General features: G+C 43.1%; 1 protein-coding gene across 1 annotated transcript; it reads left to right on the forward strand.

Moving 5' to 3' along the window:
• Nucleotides 1-1,408: 1,408 nt before the first annotated feature.
• Nucleotides 1,409-11,773, forward strand: C8H17orf67 (chromosome 8 C17orf67 homolog). The gene is made up of 4 exons (XM_006262748.4): nucleotides 1,409-1,734; nucleotides 2,471-2,571; nucleotides 8,925-9,066; nucleotides 11,231-11,773. The coding sequence occupies exons 1-3, from the start codon at nucleotides 1,680-1,682 to the stop codon at nucleotides 9,039-9,041; spliced, it is 273 nt and encodes a 90-aa protein (XP_006262810.1). The 5' UTR covers nucleotides 1,409-1,679; the 3' UTR covers nucleotides 9,042-9,066; nucleotides 11,231-11,773.
• The last annotated feature ends 7,666 nt before the right edge of the window (nucleotides 11,774-19,439 follow it).

Below are 19,439 nucleotides of genomic sequence, written 5' to 3' on the forward strand. Positions count from 1 at the left end.
GAATAGTTATTAAGCAAGCTTTCGGGTTTATATCCAGCTATTATATCCAGCTATTTACTTTTTCACAGACTACTTCTGGAACGGGCTCCCAAGGGAGGTGGTGCTCTCCCCTACCCTGGGGGTCTTCAAGAGGAGGTTGGATGAGTATCTAGCTGGGGTCATCTAGACCCAGCACTCTTTCCTGCCTATGCAGGGGGTCGGACTCGATGATCTATTGAGGTCCTTTCCGACCCTAACCTAACATCTATGAATCTACTTCTTTTCTACCTAGAACTCAACTACAGTAGAGTTTCCCTTACTTTTCTTTTGCCATTATTTCCCCCTCCTTTCCTGCTCCCTTCTCTACCCTTTGTTTTCCTAATTGCCACCTATTTACATTTTCACTGACATCCTGTCACACTTTTAGCTTCTTTCATTCCTTGGAGATCTTAGAACAGCAGAGACTTCCTGTGCCAGAAGAAGAGTGCCAGCGCCCGAAAGCTTGCAAAGAACGTTTTTTCCAACTACTCAGTTGGTCTAATCAAAGATATCGCATCTACCCAAAGAAACTTGCCTGCCTCTGTCCTTAGACCAACACAGCTACAACCAAAAATCCTTAAGTGTGTATTGATTTTCATTATTATATTCATTTGATAACATTTCTCTATCTTATTTTTCAGCTCTGATAGTCAACTTGGCAAAAGTTAGCCCAAGGCATTAAGATGTAATTCTGTGCTTGAATAAGGTCATATCCACAGCCGTTTTTGACAAAGCTGGAGTACTGCGTCCAGTTTTTGGCACCACACTTCAAGAGGGATGCGGATAACCTCAAGAGGGTCTGGAGGAGGGCCGCTTGTATGGTTAGGGGCCTGCAGGAACGGCCCTACAAGGAGAGACTGAGGGACCTGGATCTCTTCAGCAACCACAAGAGAGGCTGAGAGGGGATCTGGTGGCTGTCTACAAATTCGTCAAGGGGGTGGAGGGGGCAGCAAGGTATAGGAGATACTCTGTTTACCAAGGCACCCCTTGGAATAACTAGAAGCAATGGCCACAAACTGACAAGGAGCAGATTTAGACTAGACGTATGGAAGAACTTCTTTACGGTGAGGGTTACTAGAGTCTGGAATGGGCTTCCAAGGGATGTGGTGCTCTCCCCTACCTTGGGGGTCTTTGAGAGGAGATTGGACAAGCAACTGGCTGGGGTCATTTGAACCCAGTGCTCTTTCCTGCCCAAGGCAGGGAGTTGGACTTGATGATCCACTGAGGTCCCTTCCGACCCTAAAAATCTATGAAAGGGTCCCATTAACAGCTGCTTAGCAAATTAAGGCTCAGGGACTGACATGTGCCTTTTTAAAACAAATAAAAATATTATTTCTCTTACACCATTAAAACCATAGCTCCCCATGCTGACTCTAATACACTTATTTTCACAAAGTTAAACTATTTCGGTCACTCTGAAACCTGAGTAAGAGTAGGATTTTCCCTTTTCTTTTCTTCAAGAGCAGAGTTACACTGAGAACGTTTCAGTGGATAATAGCCATATTTACAACTTCGGATCAGATGTCTTCAAAAATCATACCATAAATCAAATTAATTCAAGCATAAACAAACATCTGTGACTGACGTAGCACGCTTCAAGTAGCTAATGCCTCAGTCAATGTTATTCATTTTGGGACCGACTGAGAGAAAGCAGAATCAAAATGAAGAAGTTACTTGTGTTTATTTTTCTTTTGGTCCTCCTTACCACTTCTGCAGGTAAGAGATTTTATAAAACAAATCTACTTGTGACTGTAAATGTGCAGGGTTGTATTATAACATTAGTGTTTTAACCTTATATATAAATATGTTCATATTTCAGTTAATCATTCATAGTATAATAACATTAAAATATCATGATACACTGCAGCCTTTCAATAAAATCAATAAAATTAATAAAACTGATAGTTACAATTATACTACTATAGAACATACTTTACTCTCTGCATTGCTACATTTATTCACAAAAAACCTAAAAAGGCATTTTGGTGTCATTGGCTTATCAGGGATTTGCTAGCTAAATATTTAATTCAATTTCTTTAGCTTAATACTTAGTCCAATGACAGTTTGATCAGTCACTTTGTCTGAATAACAGCCTTGAAGGTAGTGCAGCATGTAACAAAAAAACCTGGAAGGATTATTAAATACACTTAAGAAGAAGATGCTGTTATTTTTTTTATAATTTGGAACAGGAACATTAATAAATAGTATTCTGTGTAGGTTTTGCTTTTCATTAGCAGAACTAGCTTATAAGAAGCACAAATATATTATAAAAGCATTTAAAATTCCATTCCTCTTCTGGAATGTAATATCCCTTGGGAAGGTGCTGGGATGAAAGAGCACTTTGTGTGCTCAGAAAAATCAGGGTTGAAAACATTTCACTTATGGACCTGAAAGATAAAATATTAACTTGTTAACTTCACCCTTAATCGCTGCTCCTACCCTTTTACTTTAGATGCTTCACCGATTTTCACTGAAAAAGAAGCCAAACAGATTTTGAGGACCCGTCGTGAAGACAGACCAAGAAAAGCTGGTTTTCCTGATGAGCCAATGAGGGTGATTTACTACTTTTAATTTTCATTGAAACAAACTAAACATAGTTCACTGTATTCAGTGCTTAATGTGGGATGGAATTCTAAATGATTAGCGTAGTCAACTGCAAACTCCATTCTTTTTAACAGCTGAGCCAGTGTTTTTAAAGTCTTTAAAGCAGTGAAATGTATGTAAAGCCATCTGCATTCTTTAAACTACTTTTAGGGAAGCATTCTAAAATACTGAATGCATCTCTGCACTATATGTACTTGCAAAATGTACAAATCATTTATCATCTATGGAATCATTATTCTAATATGTAGATTCAATTACTGATCCAAAGATGGATTTCTCTCTATGTGAATGTGGTGCTCCTTACATTTGTTCTGAAAAATGAAACACAACATCAGGAAAAGGAAAATTGCTTGCTTTACATTTTGCACTCAAAGTTGGCCAGGGGGTGCAGGTGTCAGTGGTCTGTGTGGAGATTTAGGTAGCTCTGAACTTGCTTTTCAGATCCGTTGCATGTATTAACTTTTTCTACAAATGCTAGGGATAGGCTCATACATTATGAGACCATGCATGTCTTTGATGGTTAGAGTCAAACTACATTGTTTTTGCATGTAGTATTTGTTATTATTTGCCAATTAACAGCATTATAACAAAAGGGAAAAAAGAAAGGAGCTGTTTGTTTTATTTGCTTCTGACAGAGTGCAGTATAATGCCAGACTTCTTAAAAGTTACTTAGAGCATTTAAAAAAAAATCACTGCATATTTCCCTCCAAAGTCAATAAACTGTGTTAAAATTACATGGTTCTGAAGAGGCTAAAAGCCACAGAAGCCAGAAAGTAGACAATAGAGGAAGCATTTCTAATGAGTGTAAAGACCGTAGATCAGCAACCCTCTGAGTACTTCTGACATAAATGGAACCTTGAGGTGTTCAGCACCTCACGGGACTGTCACGTGCCTTGCAGGATTGAACCTCACCCATACAGGGCAGGTGGCTAGAAAATACTGGTAGTTCTGTCTTTCTTATGTTTCCGTATAGTAGTGAGGAATTACCCATCCGGCAATCATGGAAGACTGATTTTTCTAACACGCCAGAGATCCATTTTCAGGTTATTTGGCGTCTGTTTGTCCCCGGCGACTGATTCAGCCATTAGTCTAAGCAAGCACAGAATTATTGTAATCACCCTGAGAAAGAGAAAGAGGGGTTGAAAAGGAGTAAGACGTTTTAATACATTTAGACGGGAAAAGGGTAGAAAGACATATAGGCACAAAGGGAAATTCAATTTAAAATTTACCAATACAGAGAAGTGGAAAAGAATGGTTTCTTGTGACACCTTTTTTATTGGAACTCTTCTCAGCAGATGTTCAAAAGTGTCCAAAAATTCAAGAGTGTCCTAGCCTCCAAGACTGAAAAAGAACTACTTTCCTGTCATCTAATCCCAGATACACCTGGCCCTTCTGAATCCAGCTCTGGTAACTCACTCGAGAAGTAGTTGAGTCACTGTTGAACCTTCTACAAAAATGGTTCAAGTCAAACCTGCCCTAGGTCCCTAGACCTTTGGGACAGGCACTTCACATTCATTATGGCCTCCCACATCCAGCCACAGATGACTGACCTCTTACACACACTTCTCTGGCCTCACCGTGGACAGTGAAAGGCACTGCTCTGAGGAAGGCACTGCTTATACAGGGCCAGCCTCTTAAAGCATATTAAGCAGCCAGCTCTCTGAACCCTCTGCCAGTGGTCCTGAGACTTCTCAGAGTAGTCAGAGAGTTGGCATAGCTCCTCCTGAAGGCTCACCTGTAATCTATTCAAATATGAAGAGGGATTCAGGTTGGCAGCACTCTTGTTTTATGAGGATCCACAGCATTCACGTGCAATGGCAAGTGAGGGAGGCAGGGTATGGTTGCCCAAGGGTTATCAACAAGAGGGTTCAGAATTGACACCCTGCAGAAAATCTTGACTACTAGATTGGTTGGCATCAGCCTACCCCAGCAGGGCAGCTGATCCTCTGCTTAACAATACTGGTGGACAACCCAGGGAGGAAGAGATTTTATAATTACTGCCCTCTACATAGATCAAGATGAGAGAATCGGCTACCTCAAGAGGACAGGTTCAACACCCTTGCAGCTTGGGTGTATCTCAGCTCCTTACATTTAATCCCAAGCCTGGGCCACACTTTGTGTATGGAGAGACCGGCGAAGGGATGAGATGACCCTGGCAGAGGTAGCATCCCTCTACCTCAGGAGAATCAGGACCAATAAAGAAACAACTAACCTCAAGAAGAGAGGTGCACCAACCCTGCAAAAAGACCATATGATAACTCTCCGCACAAGAAGTTTCCCATTTCACCAGGCTAGGGCCAGGCTTGACTGAAGGAGCACTTTGAATGGGATCATGCAACACAAACTCCAGCCATGTAGGAAAGAAATCCTCCTCAGTCAAGGAGGCAGCTTCTTTCTACTTTAAAAGAGCCTGACTCCTTATCAGTTATGGCTAAGTTACTCCCACTTCTATACTTTCCTCTTCATTCACTAGGATGACATGAGCAGATGAACGCTGACATGATGACTTTTCAATATCATGGTGCCCAACATACTTATGAAGTACCTCGTATGACATGATGGCACTACAAACATTGGCCAGGAGCTCTACAGCTGACTACAACATCCAGGATTAGGTTGGGTTTCAAACTACAAGCAAGTGAGACTCATGAATTTGCTGGAAAGTAGAAGGTACACAGGGTCTATCTAATAATACAATGCCACCAACACCAATGGCCGAGTATTAGCCTGGCTATAAAACCATAATAGTTTAGACAAAAGCAGATAGATTGGTTCAATTTCTACATGACAGCAGGTTACATGCAACTTGTGTTACTAGAAGATACAATTCACTCATTCTGCATGTGAGGTCCTAGTATCGAGCTAGAATAATGTCTCCTGCCTCTTGTCTTCATTTGCCTGGGGTGTGAACACTTGCCATTGCTGGTCTGTCCCTGTCCTATGTCCAGTGTTGCCTTCTACACAGTCACAAACTGCCTGCAAATTTTCTATTGCAACTGGTTTTGCATGAAAAAACGGGTTTGGACTAAGCAGGTACAAAGAGTTTGCTTTCTGACAAGCAGAACATTTAACTCTGTCAAAAAATACTCTCAAAGCTTGAAAAATTGGGGGTTTTAGATTGAAAAAAAAACATCAAGATTTGCTGTGGAAAAAGGAAATGCTTTTGGATCAGCTCTACACTCCTTCCCATGTGAAGCATTTTCCCCTCTGCTCTAATGGGATAAGACAGTCTCTTGCAGGTCTCTCATGATCCTTTCCACAGCCCCAATTCAAAGCTTATGTGGGAAATGAACCTTTTATGGGTCCTATGTACTAGGGTGAAATTTATGCTGGGATGATTACACCTGTTAAAGCTGCCTCTGTTAATATTCTTCAAGCAAGTGCTACAAGCATTGGGTCAGAGCACTCTCAACCAGGGAATTATTTTAAATTACAGTTCTTCATAGCACTGCTCCACCTCAAAATTATGATTATGTCTAAAAGCTTATTAATTTAAAGGCAGCAAATGAGTCAAATTTATAAAAATGCCAGCTACGCTCTTGATATATTCAAGATTGTGATACGAATCCAGCTTGCCAGTCGCACAGTTTCATCGCAACCACATGCTCTTCTTTGAGTGCTTGTCATATAGTGTCACTCAGGCATCTGAGCTTGAGGACCTGGCAATGTTCAAGGGAAGCCTTAAGAAGCAAGAGTCTGAACCTTTGTGCTTCCTATTCTTGTCCTGCGGCCCTTCCCGGTCAAGGAAAGCACAGCACTGGAAAGTTTGCAGGGAGGGACATTAAGTCCTCTTTATGGGGTCCCTAAGGGAGTGAGAGAAGTAAAAGGAGAGGAGTAAAACAGAGACCTAAAAGGACCTCCAACACTACACAATCGGTGGAAATTTCTTTACTCCAGGGTAATGCCCAGCACCTTTTGAGGGTAGCCTTGCAGTGTGAGCAGTGCTGAAAAGCAAGAACAGCAACTGAGGATGCAGCTCCAAGTGTGTGATGTCAGCCCAAATCAATAATGCTCCTTCAGGGGCCTGAGTAAGTACAGGACGTGACCTGGAGCACGCTGGTGGTGTCAAGGGCTCATGCTAGGGCTCTGACTGTTGTCAAGACTCCTGGCTGGAAGCAGCGGTGGGGACTGTTTGAAAAATGGCACGAATACTGACAGCATCCCTTCACACAGAGAACGTCTCTTTTCAAAACGAGTCAGCTAAACGTTGGCCAGTCAAGGAACTGTCACATAAATCACTTAGTGTGATCAGAAGCAACCTTGCAGAATATATGTTTTTTTCCACTGGCTATAAAATGTACATGGCTCGATGCATTCCTGTCTTGTACTATGTGATTTTTAAAGCCAGAGTTAAGATTGTTTGACTCTAGGTATCCTCACTTAGCAGTGTATAGTCATTTTAGTTAATGCTGAACTTTAAAGAGCACGTAATCTCCTACCCCTCTCCAGAGAGTATGTATTAATGATCACAACATGCCTTTTAAATGCTGAGGGATGATCAGACCTGATACAAATTGTATAGGAAATATTTTACCTTTTAAGGTAGACTTTTCGATAAAGACCTTGTACCTTTTAACTGCTGCTTATCCTCTGCATCCCAAAGCAGGCTGCATTCTGAGGGAGTTGATTTTGGCACTGCATTGTACTTGGGATGCTACAGGGAAGGCTCATGGGCCTTTTCTAGTAAAACTGCATTTCTTCCAGCCAGGCATTGAATGTGCCATTGAAATGACATCTTAACATTCAACTTATCTGACAGATTTCTCTTAAAAATTTCCCCAAATAGACAAAAAAAAAAATAGTAATCAATAACTGAGAAATGCAAGCCATTTCTCCTGAGCCTTTTCTTATTTAGGCATGCACCCACTGAAGTAAGTAACAAAACTTCCATTGACTTCAGAGTCTATTACACCTCATTCAGTTTTTACATCCACAACCCTGTCTTTTCCATTTATACCCTGAATGGCTGTGTTTTTCATGCCGTCTAAGTGCTTTGGGGTCACTGCAAATAGCTTTAAAAATTCCAGCCTATTCTTTATCCTGCATTCAGTGCCCTGGATCTAAGGTATATGTTCAGTTCAAGCAGAGGACTAATCCCATCAGAAGAAGTAATAAACCCATATCAGAATGGATTTAAAGGGAACATCAAATTCTGAGTCAAACATTTGGAGGAGTCTTGCCAACCGCACAGGGCAGACAATTTAACCTATTGATGACATGGTGTTTTTTCCCAATAACAACATAAGTATGTCATTGTTACAGTATGCTGGTATCTACCTATGCTGTAAAGTAATTTAGAAAACAAGCTGGGATCTCAGAGTGAGTAGAGTTTATATGCATTAAACTGGAGGAGGAGGAGAGGAATCAGATAATTTTGTGAAAACACAACACACAATAGATTGTTCTGTTACTGATGATGAAAACATCCCAGGGACACTTCAGAGCATGAGATTCTCATAGATATTCTCATAGACTATTAGGAATAGGAACTACTGTTGTTAGCACTGGAAAGCTGGGAATTATGGCAGTTCTTTCGAGCTCTGAGACATCAGACGGCAAAAAGGACCCACCCAAAGAAGCCTTGTTAGCCAAGTGACTCACAACTAGATGAGATTTTAATAGAAGCTGGTAAAAGAGGTACAATCAGACCCCTCCCCCCCCAACATTATAAGTTGGTCTGATGGTAATATTAGAAATGCTTTAAAAACTGGGAGGGAGAACTGTTCATACTGACCAGAAGGTTTACCATCCCTGACTGGGATGTTACAGTTTTGAAGCAGAAGCTGTTTTAAGGAGGTCACATGCATGGATTCTAAGTTTTAGCTGCTTACCTGGGAAAGCCATATCATTTTATAATCCCCTTGTAAAGATCTGTAAATGAGTACTGCTTACTGGCATTCCCCACAGCACTGCCATGTGGCCCACAGCTATAGGTCCCACAGCTTTTAATCTGTAGAGCTCAATGTTCAAAGGAGACTGAGATGAATGTAATTACAGAACCCCAGGTCCCTCCACTGGGCCAGCAAAGACTTGAGTGTGTGTATTCAAATCAACTCATGTTCATGCAGATGTCTTTAATTCTGAAAATTAATGCTAATCTGCCTATAAAAACCTGGCCCATGATGAACAGCCTGGCTGCTAACAGGATGAGGTTTTTACAGATCCCTTTCAAGGTGTCATCGTTTCCCGCTCTGGGCTAAATTCAGCCTTTTTGTAAGCAGTGAAATGTCCCTGCATTCAAAGGGCTGATGCCAGGATTCAGTGACCACCTATTCAAATGCAGTTCTCTTCTCTTCAAACAGGAGCACATGCTTTACCTGCAGCGCTTGGAGCAGAGATCGGAAGAACAATTCCTTGAACACTGGTTAAATCCACACTGCTTCCCACATTGCAACCGGGACTTAGTTTATCCAGTCTGAAGGCTCTGATTTTTCCTCGTCAATGGTACGTGTTGCACTTTGTACATGCACCATCATTTTTTCCAAATTAAAGTGTAACTGAAGTCCATGTCACACTGGTGGATAATATTTCACATCATATCCAGGGTTCAATTTAAAAAGAAAACCAGTGAGCTATGGTCAGGCTACTACAAGCATTCACTAATTTACACCCCAGAATTGGGCATGCTTTGGTTCACACTCAGGCCCTAATCATATCAAGACTAGTGCAGTGGGCAGCAGGCTGTGCTGGGCTGGACAGGCGTGTGTCTCAGTGAAGGCTGTGTGTGGGTTTACATGAGGTTACTCACTCATCACATACCATGGACCTTCTCTCCCACTTGCAAGTGCACAGAATAGAAAAGGAACAAAGGGAGGCAGCAGTGTGGGGATCCCGCCCAATTCTCTTCAGGCTATTAAAGTACTTGGCAACACAGGAGCAAAATGATTGCTGTTGCTTCAACTCTTCCCCCTAGGTTGGTTGCCCTGCCCCTCTGTTTACAGCTGGCCTTTATTTAAACAGCACACTGCACCTTGGCTTATAGTTGTCTGTGAAAAGGCAGCAATATTGAACTTACAGTTGTCTGTAACCACAATGATTAGACAATGGGATCATAGATACTTCACCAAGGTCTTGAAAAAAGCTGGGCTCATTCTACATTATCTCAGCGACCATATTTTGGTAGCAGATGGTAGCAGCTGATTTTTGTTAAGGTAATCATGATAGAACTGATATACTGAATAGCTGTTAACCATGGGCATCTCCATGCTGTTTGCATAAGTCATGTGTTCAGTGTATGACTTCTCAGATCAGTGAAACTAAATTGGCCCACTATCTCAGTCTGCTGCATGTAGAAGGGTTGAACGGGAAAATACCATTAGAGAGGCTCTTCAAAGCTCGCCCCAGAAATCAGGCACTCCCCAGAAACCATTCTCTACCAACACGAAACTCCACAATGATGTGTCATACTATGTTGTTCAACTCTATTATATGTTGTCCTTCTGATTCTTGGTGTGTCCTGCATGCAGCAACATCTGCTGATTGTTGAACACTGAAACCATTATGTCCCTACAGACAGGAGGAGGAGAATTTGGAAAATATAAGCACAAGTGTCTTTGAAACTCTTCAGAAACTCACCTGCTCGTGATACCAAAGAGAAACAACTTGCCACATATTGTGCAAAATGTTGTAATATGAACATCCTTGTTTTTTCTTATGTCGTTTAAAACAACATGGAAGTATTAGCTGCAATGACATTTTTAACATCACCATTAGACACCTGACAGAATGCCTCATTGAGATGAAATGAAGCACTTCAGGCCTTTCAGAGCTATTGATTCAGGCTGTCAGCAGACTCAGGAAGATATAATGTTGTAAACAAAATGGGAACTAATCTCATGGTTAACTTCATGACCAGAAAGGTATCTGGACGCCTAAAGATACAGTTAGGTACTCAGTGGGATTTTCAAAAAAGCCTAAGCAGTGTAGTCTTTCTTCCCCCCTTCCCCAGCCTGTCTCTCACCCATTGACTTCTCAATCTACATTTTCACTGACTACCTGTCTTGTATGCATACCAGCCCAGCCCCTGGCTTCTTTAGTTTTCATTTCACCCAGGAAGAGCACACACCAACTGCTGAAACTTCCTTAGCCTGATGAAGGGTTTTTGAACCCGAAAGCTTGCTTAATAATTGTTTTCCAGTTATTTAAGTTGGTCTAATAAAAGATATCAGATTCACCCAAAGAACCTTGTCTGCCTAAGCAGTGTAGGCACCTCTCAATGATGGCAGTGGGAGTGAGGCACCTAACTAGCTTTTGAAAATCCCAGCAGGTGTCTGTCTGCATTAGATTCCTAAACACCATTGAAAATCTGGCCTTTTAAGCCAGACTTGATAGAATGACACCAAGTTAAACCAGCTTCATGTCCAGCTCTTAAAAAAAACCAAACACCAACATCACCAACAACACAAAGCAAAATGGGGAAAAAACCCCAACTCAAGTTTAGATACTGGGACAGAAGTTGGGAGTTTGTAAAAGACATGCCAGTCATCGCACAGCTGAGAATTGTTCGCTGGAGTGTTGTGAAGGCTAATGTGTGAAGTACAATGTTAGTGTTTCGTATTATCGACCTGTCTTTCTATGTTTTAACAATCTCTCTCTCCTCTTTTTCCAGAGATCGCCACATGCATTTGAGAGAAAAAGATGTGTGATTCTGCTAACAGAAAGTGCCTCATTCAATATCTGCTAAATACTAACTGTAGAGCTGAGCATCTCTGGAATATTGTACAATCCTAGGGATGCGGCAAAGCTTTCCTTTTCAATGATAGATTTTAAAAATATCTTTGTTTCATTATATTAACTAAATCACTATGAATCTTCAAACAATAGGAAAACTAATGCATGAGTAAAAGACACTATGGTTCCCCTCCAAGATTTAAAGAATGGGCTGGAATAAACCACCAGCTAGCCTTAGAACATACTTATTTTGGGTACTGTTTTAGATTACATTGAAGCACAGAGAGTCTTTAAGGGAAAGGAAGGCGAAGCTGCCACTCTTTAGGTCCTTGGAGGAAACCATAATTATAGCATCTCTGCAGTTTTAATAATAAGAGTACTATACTTAAGCTCAATATGTATGCAGCATTAATCTTTTATGTTAATTGCCTTCTGAGCTTTTTCACCTCTCATTTCATAATAAAGGCTTGAATCAAATCCACTTACACCTGATTTTGTTGCACTGAAATCAGAGGATGTGTGTTGATGACAATCACTCAAATGTGGCTCAATATTTTGATAGTGTAAAACGTACATATGATTCACTGAGGGCAAAGCATGGTAGAAGAAAAAAGCAGAGAGGTAGATGTTGTTGGCTGGGTATAGTGTCATCTTCTGGGACTTTTGTTCCACAAGAATTCATCTGGGGCCTCAGTTCTATAAATACAGCCACACTGATTTCAGTAGGGCATCTCAAACATATCTGAAGGTAGGATTTAGCAATTCAAAGGCAGAATAAAATGATAGGTCTCTTGTGTGAATGGGAGGGGTAAGACCAGTTAAAATAAATGAGGCAGCATTAGTGTTGAATGGACAGAATGCATTACCTCCTGTTGAGCTGGGGATCATATATACTGAACTCGGGAACCCCTGCTACTAACCTTTCAGGCACAATAATGTGAACCAGTTAGGAGTTGTCTCCACTTGGAAGTGTTTCCCCAAAGTCACTGGCATTGATCTACTAGTTCTTCTACTGGCACCTGTGTTACTCTTTCAGAGAGAAGTTGATTATGAAGTACTGGTGCTGTGTGTCTGCCCTAGGTCCTATTCTCAGGTCCTCAGTGCTTATCACGGCTATTAAATTAACTAAAATAGGAAAGAGTCACTAAGGGACTGTCAGTAGATGGCTAGTGATCAAATGGGATGCCCTAGGCTCCAAATCTTCTATGAAACATTACATTCATTTCCAGAAATGTCTCAACTTTCCAGAAAGTTGCTGAGAAAAGGATCTGAAAGCCAGCATGGAGACTCACCAGCTCAGAAAATGTCCCAGTTACGGGTCTCTTCACATCCTTTTTGTTAGGGCTTAACACAAACTGCGGCAGCAAGGACTCAAGGTCTTTCCAGCATCAGCAGCCAGGACAAGAGAAGACACAACCTAATCCTGTGTCATTTTCCTTTGTTCCACCTCTCCTTCCTGGGTAACCTGCTCAACATGGCAACCCCTTCTTGTCTCAGAATTTCTTGCCATTAATGAAAAGTAACCTGGTAAACATAGGCCAGCTCCTACAGGAGTGAAGGCAAATATTACTGATTTACCTGTCTCTTATATCTAGGCTATAATTTGAAGGGTCCACATCATTAGAGACGTAATTAGGGGCAGCACCAGTCCCCTGCAGTCAACCTCAGTAATTCAGCGGGGTACACAGGAGACTTGAGAGGGAGGTATCCTTTCACCTATGGCCACAGAACAGCAGTGGAGCAGCAGTTGTTCCAGCCAGTTTGTCACTGGCCTGGGCTTTCTGGGCAGCTGGAAGAGGACTGCCTGGAGGAGCACACCGCGACAACTACACTCCTAGCACTCAATTGTGCAGTTGTCCTCACAACCCTTCCAGAGATGCACCATGCCTTGCTCAGTTTGGGAAGGCTTTTTGTTGCCCCTAAACCTTGATTGCATCCAATTCCAGGGAAACTTCCAAAACCAAGGCAGCAAGGGCAGCATTTGTCCCTTACTGCATACTTGAATAGAGAGAGGCCGTAAGCATTTAAGGTGCCACCCTGCTTCACCTTCTGCATGCTTTAAGTACTTAAAACAAGGTATCTAATATACGTCTCTCTAGCGATCGTGAGCCACATAACGTTACGCAGGCCAATTTATGCTGTCATTTAACCCCCGTGTAAAGCCACTGAAACCCACAATACTATTCTAGCTTTTCAGGATGTAACAGAGCAGAAACTGACCTCATGTGGCCAATATGATCTGTCAGCTTTGTGTAAATACCACCATAGATTACGACGATGATTATATTATTAGTGCTCATTATTTTATAAATCCAGTCAGAATGGTGTAAGCAATAACTTATGATGTGTCAACATTTTACTCATGTAGGATAAAATAATTAACAGACCTGTTAGGCACAGAATGTCATCATTAAAGGTCAGTGTGACATCAGGATTAGTATATTGTATCACTGGACTGTGGGCTGAGCAGGACCTTAACATAGACTTCTGCGTAATTAGAAGCCAATTTAGATTTCCCTGGTTTTCACTGATCTGCTTATTGAAGCAGCACTCACAGAATTAGTCTTCATCAAACCAAAACCTGTGAACAGTGGATTAAGGCAGTGTGACATACATGGAAATACTTTAAATATCACGCCAAGATAACTCTTGAGCCCCTCGTTGCGTTCACATGAGAACCTTGATGACTGGTGACAAAATAAAACCCATGCCACTGAGATACGCAAGGTGACTAAGACTAAGATGGAACAGAGCATTTACCAATGGAATAAACTAATTGGCCTTCTAGTCTAATCTCTTCTCACAAAGACAGAGCTACTTGTGACTCAGAAAATCATGCAAATCGTAATACACTGGGGGGTTACTTTCCAATGATATCAGGAGTCAGAGGTGAAACCCTGAAGAACAAGAGAAGCTGCAATCATTCATGGTATGCAACTTCATGCAGATATGACATTCGATCCTTCGTTATTGTTGATTTGTTAATCTTTCTTGAAGTTAACAGAGTCATTGGGTGAAATCCTGGGTCTGTCAAAGTCAGGGGCAAAATTCCTACTCATGCCCATCAAACCTGCATGTCATGTGAAAATGTGACTGAGTGACTTCCTTGAAGTTGATGGAGTTGCACTTCCTTACATATACTGAAGATCTAGGCAACTAACAACATACTTTTAGCAGCCTTTGGACCTAACCCTGTGAGGTACTGAGCACTTCCACTGAACACTGACACTGAACACTGACACTTCCAGCTGACACTGAAGTCACAGGGAAGTGAGGCAGCTTCTGGAATTGGGCTCTAAGTCAATGGCTGGTTCCAAAAAAGTTTCCGTGAACATACAAATGTCTGGATTTTTTGCACAAATGCTTTCAGGAAGCGTATCTGAAGCTCACCCATTTGTGCACTTGGGCATCAGAAAACTTACACTTGAAGAGTAAAACCTATGACACGTGAAATAATGGAAGGACGCAGGTGTACAGTACACTGGAAGCGTATGAGCTGCAATGAAGATGCAAGGAGAAATCTTCGGAACGAAGATAACCGATATATAAAGAAAAATAGGAATGAACATAGCCAAAGGTTTTGCTGTAATGGACTAGACGAGATCTACAAGAAGGTATAGACACCTGCACGATTAGCTTCTCTTGGGTGTTCCTGAGTGTTCAGGGCCTCATTCCTTATTATGCCAAAGCTCATTTATGGCATTTTGGCATCATCAAGGGGTCTCACAGGGGAAGGACACAGCCTCCCATGCATGCCCCTTGCATGGATAGCCCTCCCTTGTCAGGGTTAAACTGACTTCACTTCTAGGTCACGCTTTGCACTGGGCAATGCTGCTTCCTTCTTTCGTCCTTTCTTAAGTGGGAAAGTCCTGGAACAGGGGTTGCTTTGCTTCCTTTACAGAGGTGGCTCAGGCTGATGTGTCTGCTTTCATTCCTTCTGTCCATGTGGGGGAGAAACAGAAAGGAAAGACCCAACCGAGACATACACCCTCATCGCAGCGTGAGCGTCCTTGAAGCTCTGAAGTTGAGTTGCAACTACTTTCTAAATGAAGTCAGGCAAGGACTCTAAGTGCCCCTTTCAAGATCTCCAGCCTCTTTCTGCAGAGGCAAGGCGCCAGTTCCTCAGTGAGTGCCCATGCAGTCAACAGAGCTCCAGCACGTGACTTGACACTAGCTGAGGCTCCGGCCTAGGAAGCTGAGCTTAGCCAAACCTAGCAGCCTTCAGAAGTGTCAGCACTAGTGAATACAAGGGCCAAGCCAGGAAGGGGCCGGGCATGAGGCACAGCTGTGGATTGCTGGCTGCCAGCATCTCAGAAGGTGGCAAAAAGCTACACTTATAAGAGGCCAATAAAGGTGCACCGTGTGCTTCATACCTGGAATAGGATCCCAGCTGCTTTGAATTTGCATACCGAATGTACCTATTTCATGTCCAGACAATGCAAACAAGCGCTCCAGAGGGAATACCAAATGCTCTATCAGCACCGCAGATAACTCAGCTGAACTGCAGAAGATTTGACTGGGGGACTCGGGAAAAGTTTTCATTTATGTGCAAAACTCGCTCCTCGTGTGGTTTTACGGCTCTGGCGCTTGCTGCAAAGCCAGCTGTGCCTGATCCCTTGCTGACTTGAAGCTGGAAGGAGGTTTTGAGAGCGGGCTGTCACACCTGTGAGTTGGGAAGCTGGCCTCTAGATGTCACTGTTTCTGCACACATCCCTTGCAAGAATATTTGACTCTGGCCTGATGCATTTTTTTCCCCCAACTCAAGCGCCCCCTTTTCCTAAAAAGATGAGTTCAGACGACCGGAGTAAAAAAGTTGCCTTTTAAAAAAATACCCTAAAGAGTGTGGTTACACATTTTCCCATTTTGGATTCAAGATGCCTGTGCATATGGTCTTATTTGTGGGTGTCTGTCTGGTTATCTTGGTGCCACTGGTTATGCCATAGAAAGGAATGTTTGAATGGCTCCTTTTCTGTTTTCTGCCTAGGAATTGTAGCAGCTCATAATTACTTACTGTTACTTTTTCACTTGGCTACAGAGTCCAGATGTGTCATTTTGTGCTGCAGTAAAAATCCTCCCACCCCAAGAGCGAATTCACATGCGTCACCCTGAGCAGTTCATTCTACACTACAAACAGCAGAATACTAGTATGTAGGACGTAGGTCCAGCTTTGAGATTTCAACCTGTGTTACTGCTGTTGCTGTTGTTAGTATTGGACTGTGATGCTGTTTGGGAGCAAGGCCCTGCCGCGCCAGGTGCTGCACATCCAAATACTGCAAAAACTGTCTGTGCTTCCACACAGCCTCCAATCTGAGCCAGAACACCCTGTAATAGGCAGCAAAATTATTCACCCCAATTTGCACGTGGAGGAACTAGAGAAAAAGGAAAACGAAGGCTGGAATTTTCAAAAGCACCAACGTCCTCAGCAAGCCCAAGCCTAAATGACCTGCCCAAGATAAGAAAGACTCAGTGGCAGAGGTACATAACTTGAACCTAGGTGTTCCTGTCCCTTAGCTATGCGCCTTTTCCACTAGATTATGTTGGCTTTCAGGAGTATTTGTGCAAGGGCAACAAAAGAGGTCTGAACGTAGGGAAAGCAAAAATTGAAGACAGTGTGCACGGAAACCAGTTGTGAAAAATCTGCAGTTCTGGTTTTTTGTGCATGCTGTGACAGTTAGATGCTCCTGGAGTAGTGAGTGTTTTGAATCACCAGTACCAATGCCCTGTTCTATTTAATGAACATAAATGGCAAGAGGAATTTGGGTCAGCTGAATGGAATTGTTCAGGTGGAAATGTAGCTAAGAACTTGCATGAAAATCATGTTGCCAAAAGGGATCAGTATTCACTTTGGGAAGTCAACAAAGAGAAGTAGAGAACAGGGAACTTGGAGAATTTTCTGATTTGTGATACAAAATGCCAAGGGATCTGTCACTTCTGAGGCATTTCAGTCCTGTTGCTGAAGATGTGCAGCAAAAAGGGGAAACAAGTAGGAAGGAAGGAAGCACTGCTGAACTTTGAGATGGGGATTTTTTTTTTAGGGTTTGTCTATCCCTAGTGCTGACTCATTTCCAAGCCAAGTATGGGCAGGAGCAAGAGCTAGCCAAGACCATCTCTGGGGCTTTTACTCAGCCCAGCGTCAAATAGTCTAGTTGCAGAGTTCAGGTTCAAGCTTTTCCAAGTCTGAGAATGGCTAGAGCCAAGGTTTCCTCTGAGCCTATCTCCTTCTCTACCTTTACAACATAACATCCCCCATCTGTCCCTCTCAAAGCCCAGAAGTACATCGTATCATGTCATAGACAATCTTGGGCACATACATGTGAGTCCTTCAAAAGTTCACAGTACAGTAATGTTAGATCAGCTGAGCAGAGCTCCTCGCATGCTTAAATGCTTGTGAGCTCTGGGCTTATATCAGCTATTCAGACTATTTCATAAGACCAATAGGTTAGTGCAAATGAGCTCCTGACCTAGATCAGAAGATTGTGTTCAGTTCCTGGTTGAAAGCTAGGCAGGGAAAAACCAAGCGACTCCCCAGCTGAAAGAGCCAGGCTCTATACTACAGCGTGCAAGACTCGCATCTTCTGTGCATTAGGCACAAGGCGGTGGGAGGGAGGGGTGATGCACCATGACCAGTGTATTACCCTGGGGTTGTCACTACTTGACTGGGTGAACACAGGGCAATCAGTTATCAAGTTACATGGTATCAGTATAATTATTATTAGGGAACATCAATAAAAGTAAAAACGAAGGTGTAAATGAAATCACCCTGTAGGAGTAATTGGAATAGAACATCACATGAACGAACCCACCCCCACGAGTGTTATAACCTAGCATCTCCTTTGGCTTTGGCTCTCAGGGATTGGACTGATTCATAGATTCATAGATGTTAGGGTCGGAAGGGACCTCAATAGATCATCGAGTCCGACCCCCTGCATAAAGCAGGAAAGAGTGCTGGGTCTAGATGACCCCAGCTAGATGCTCATCTAACCTCCTCTTGAAGACCCCCAGGGTAGGGGAGAGCACCACCTCCCTTGGGAGCCCGTTCCAGACCTTGGCCACTCGAACTGTGAAGAAGTTCTTCCTAGTGTCCAGTCTAAATCTGCTCTCTGCTAGCTTGTGGCCATTATTTCTTGTGACCCCCGGGGGTGCCTTGGTGAATAAAACCTCACCAATTCCCTTCTGCACCCCTGTGATGAACTTATAGGCAGCCACAAGGTCGCCTCTCAACCTTCTCTTGCGGAGGCTGAAGAGGTCCAGATGCCCTAGTCTCTCCTCGTAGGGCTTGGCCTGCAAGCCCTTAACCATACAAGTTGCCCTTCTCTGGACCCTCTCCAGGTTATCCGCATCCTTCTTGAAGTGTGGCGCCCAGAATTGCACGCAGTACTCCAACTGCGGTCTGACCAGCGCCCGATAGAGGGGAAGTATCACCTCCTTGGACCTATTCGTCATGCATCTGCTGATGCACGATAAAGTGCCATTGGCTTTTCTGATGGCTTCGTCACACTGCCGGCTCATGTTCATCTTGGAGTCCACTAGGACTCCGAGATCCCTTTCCACCTCTGTGCCACCCAGCAGGTCATTTCCTAGGCAATACGTATGCTGGACATTTTTCCTCCCTAGGTGCAGAACTTTGCATTTCTCCTTGTTGAACTGCATCCTGTTGTTTTCTGCCCACTTGTCCAACCTGTCCAGGTCTGCCTGTAGCTGTTCCCTGCCCTCCGGCGTGTCCACTTCTCCCCACAGTTTTGTGTCATCTGCAAACTTGGACAGAGTACATTTCACTCCCTCGTCCAAGTCGCTGATAAAGACATTGAAGAGTATCGGTCCAAGGACCGAGCCCTGCGGGACCCCACTGCCCACACCCTTCCAGGTCGAGACCGACCCATCCACCACGACTCTTTGGGTGCGACCCTCCAGCCAATTCGCCACCCACCGGACTGTGTAGTCATCCAAGTCACAGCCTCTTAACTTGTTCACCAGTATGGGGTGGGATACCGTATCGAAGGCCTTCCTGAAGTCTAAGTATACGACATCCACCCCTCCTCCTGTGTCCAGGCGTTTTGTAACCTGGTCATAGAAAGAGACTAGATTAGTCAGGCACGATCTGCCTGCTACGAACCCGTGCTGGTTTCCCCTCAGCATAATTTGTCCTG

Source organism: Alligator mississippiensis, chromosome 8, assembly GCF_030867095.1.
Source record: "Alligator mississippiensis isolate rAllMis1 chromosome 8, rAllMis1, whole genome shotgun sequence".
NCBI lineage: Eukaryota > Metazoa > Chordata > Crocodylia > Alligatoridae > Alligator > Alligator mississippiensis.

What these genes read in the sequence shown, in the direction of transcription:
- C8H17orf67 (XM_006262748.4), top strand. Translation starts at nt 1,680, where the DNA reads ATGAAGAAGTTACTTGTGTTTATTTTTCTTTTGGTCCTCCTTACCACT. An exon ending in CCTCCTTACCACTTCTGCAG is followed by an intron (nt 1,735 to 2,470) that starts GTAAGAGATTTT and finishes CTTTTACTTTAG; the next exon opens with ATGCTTCACCGATTTTCACT. An exon ending in TTCCTGATGAGCCAATGAGG is followed by an intron (nt 2,572 to 8,924) that starts GTGATTTACTAC and finishes CTCTTCAAACAG; the next exon opens with GAGCACATGCTTTACCTGCA.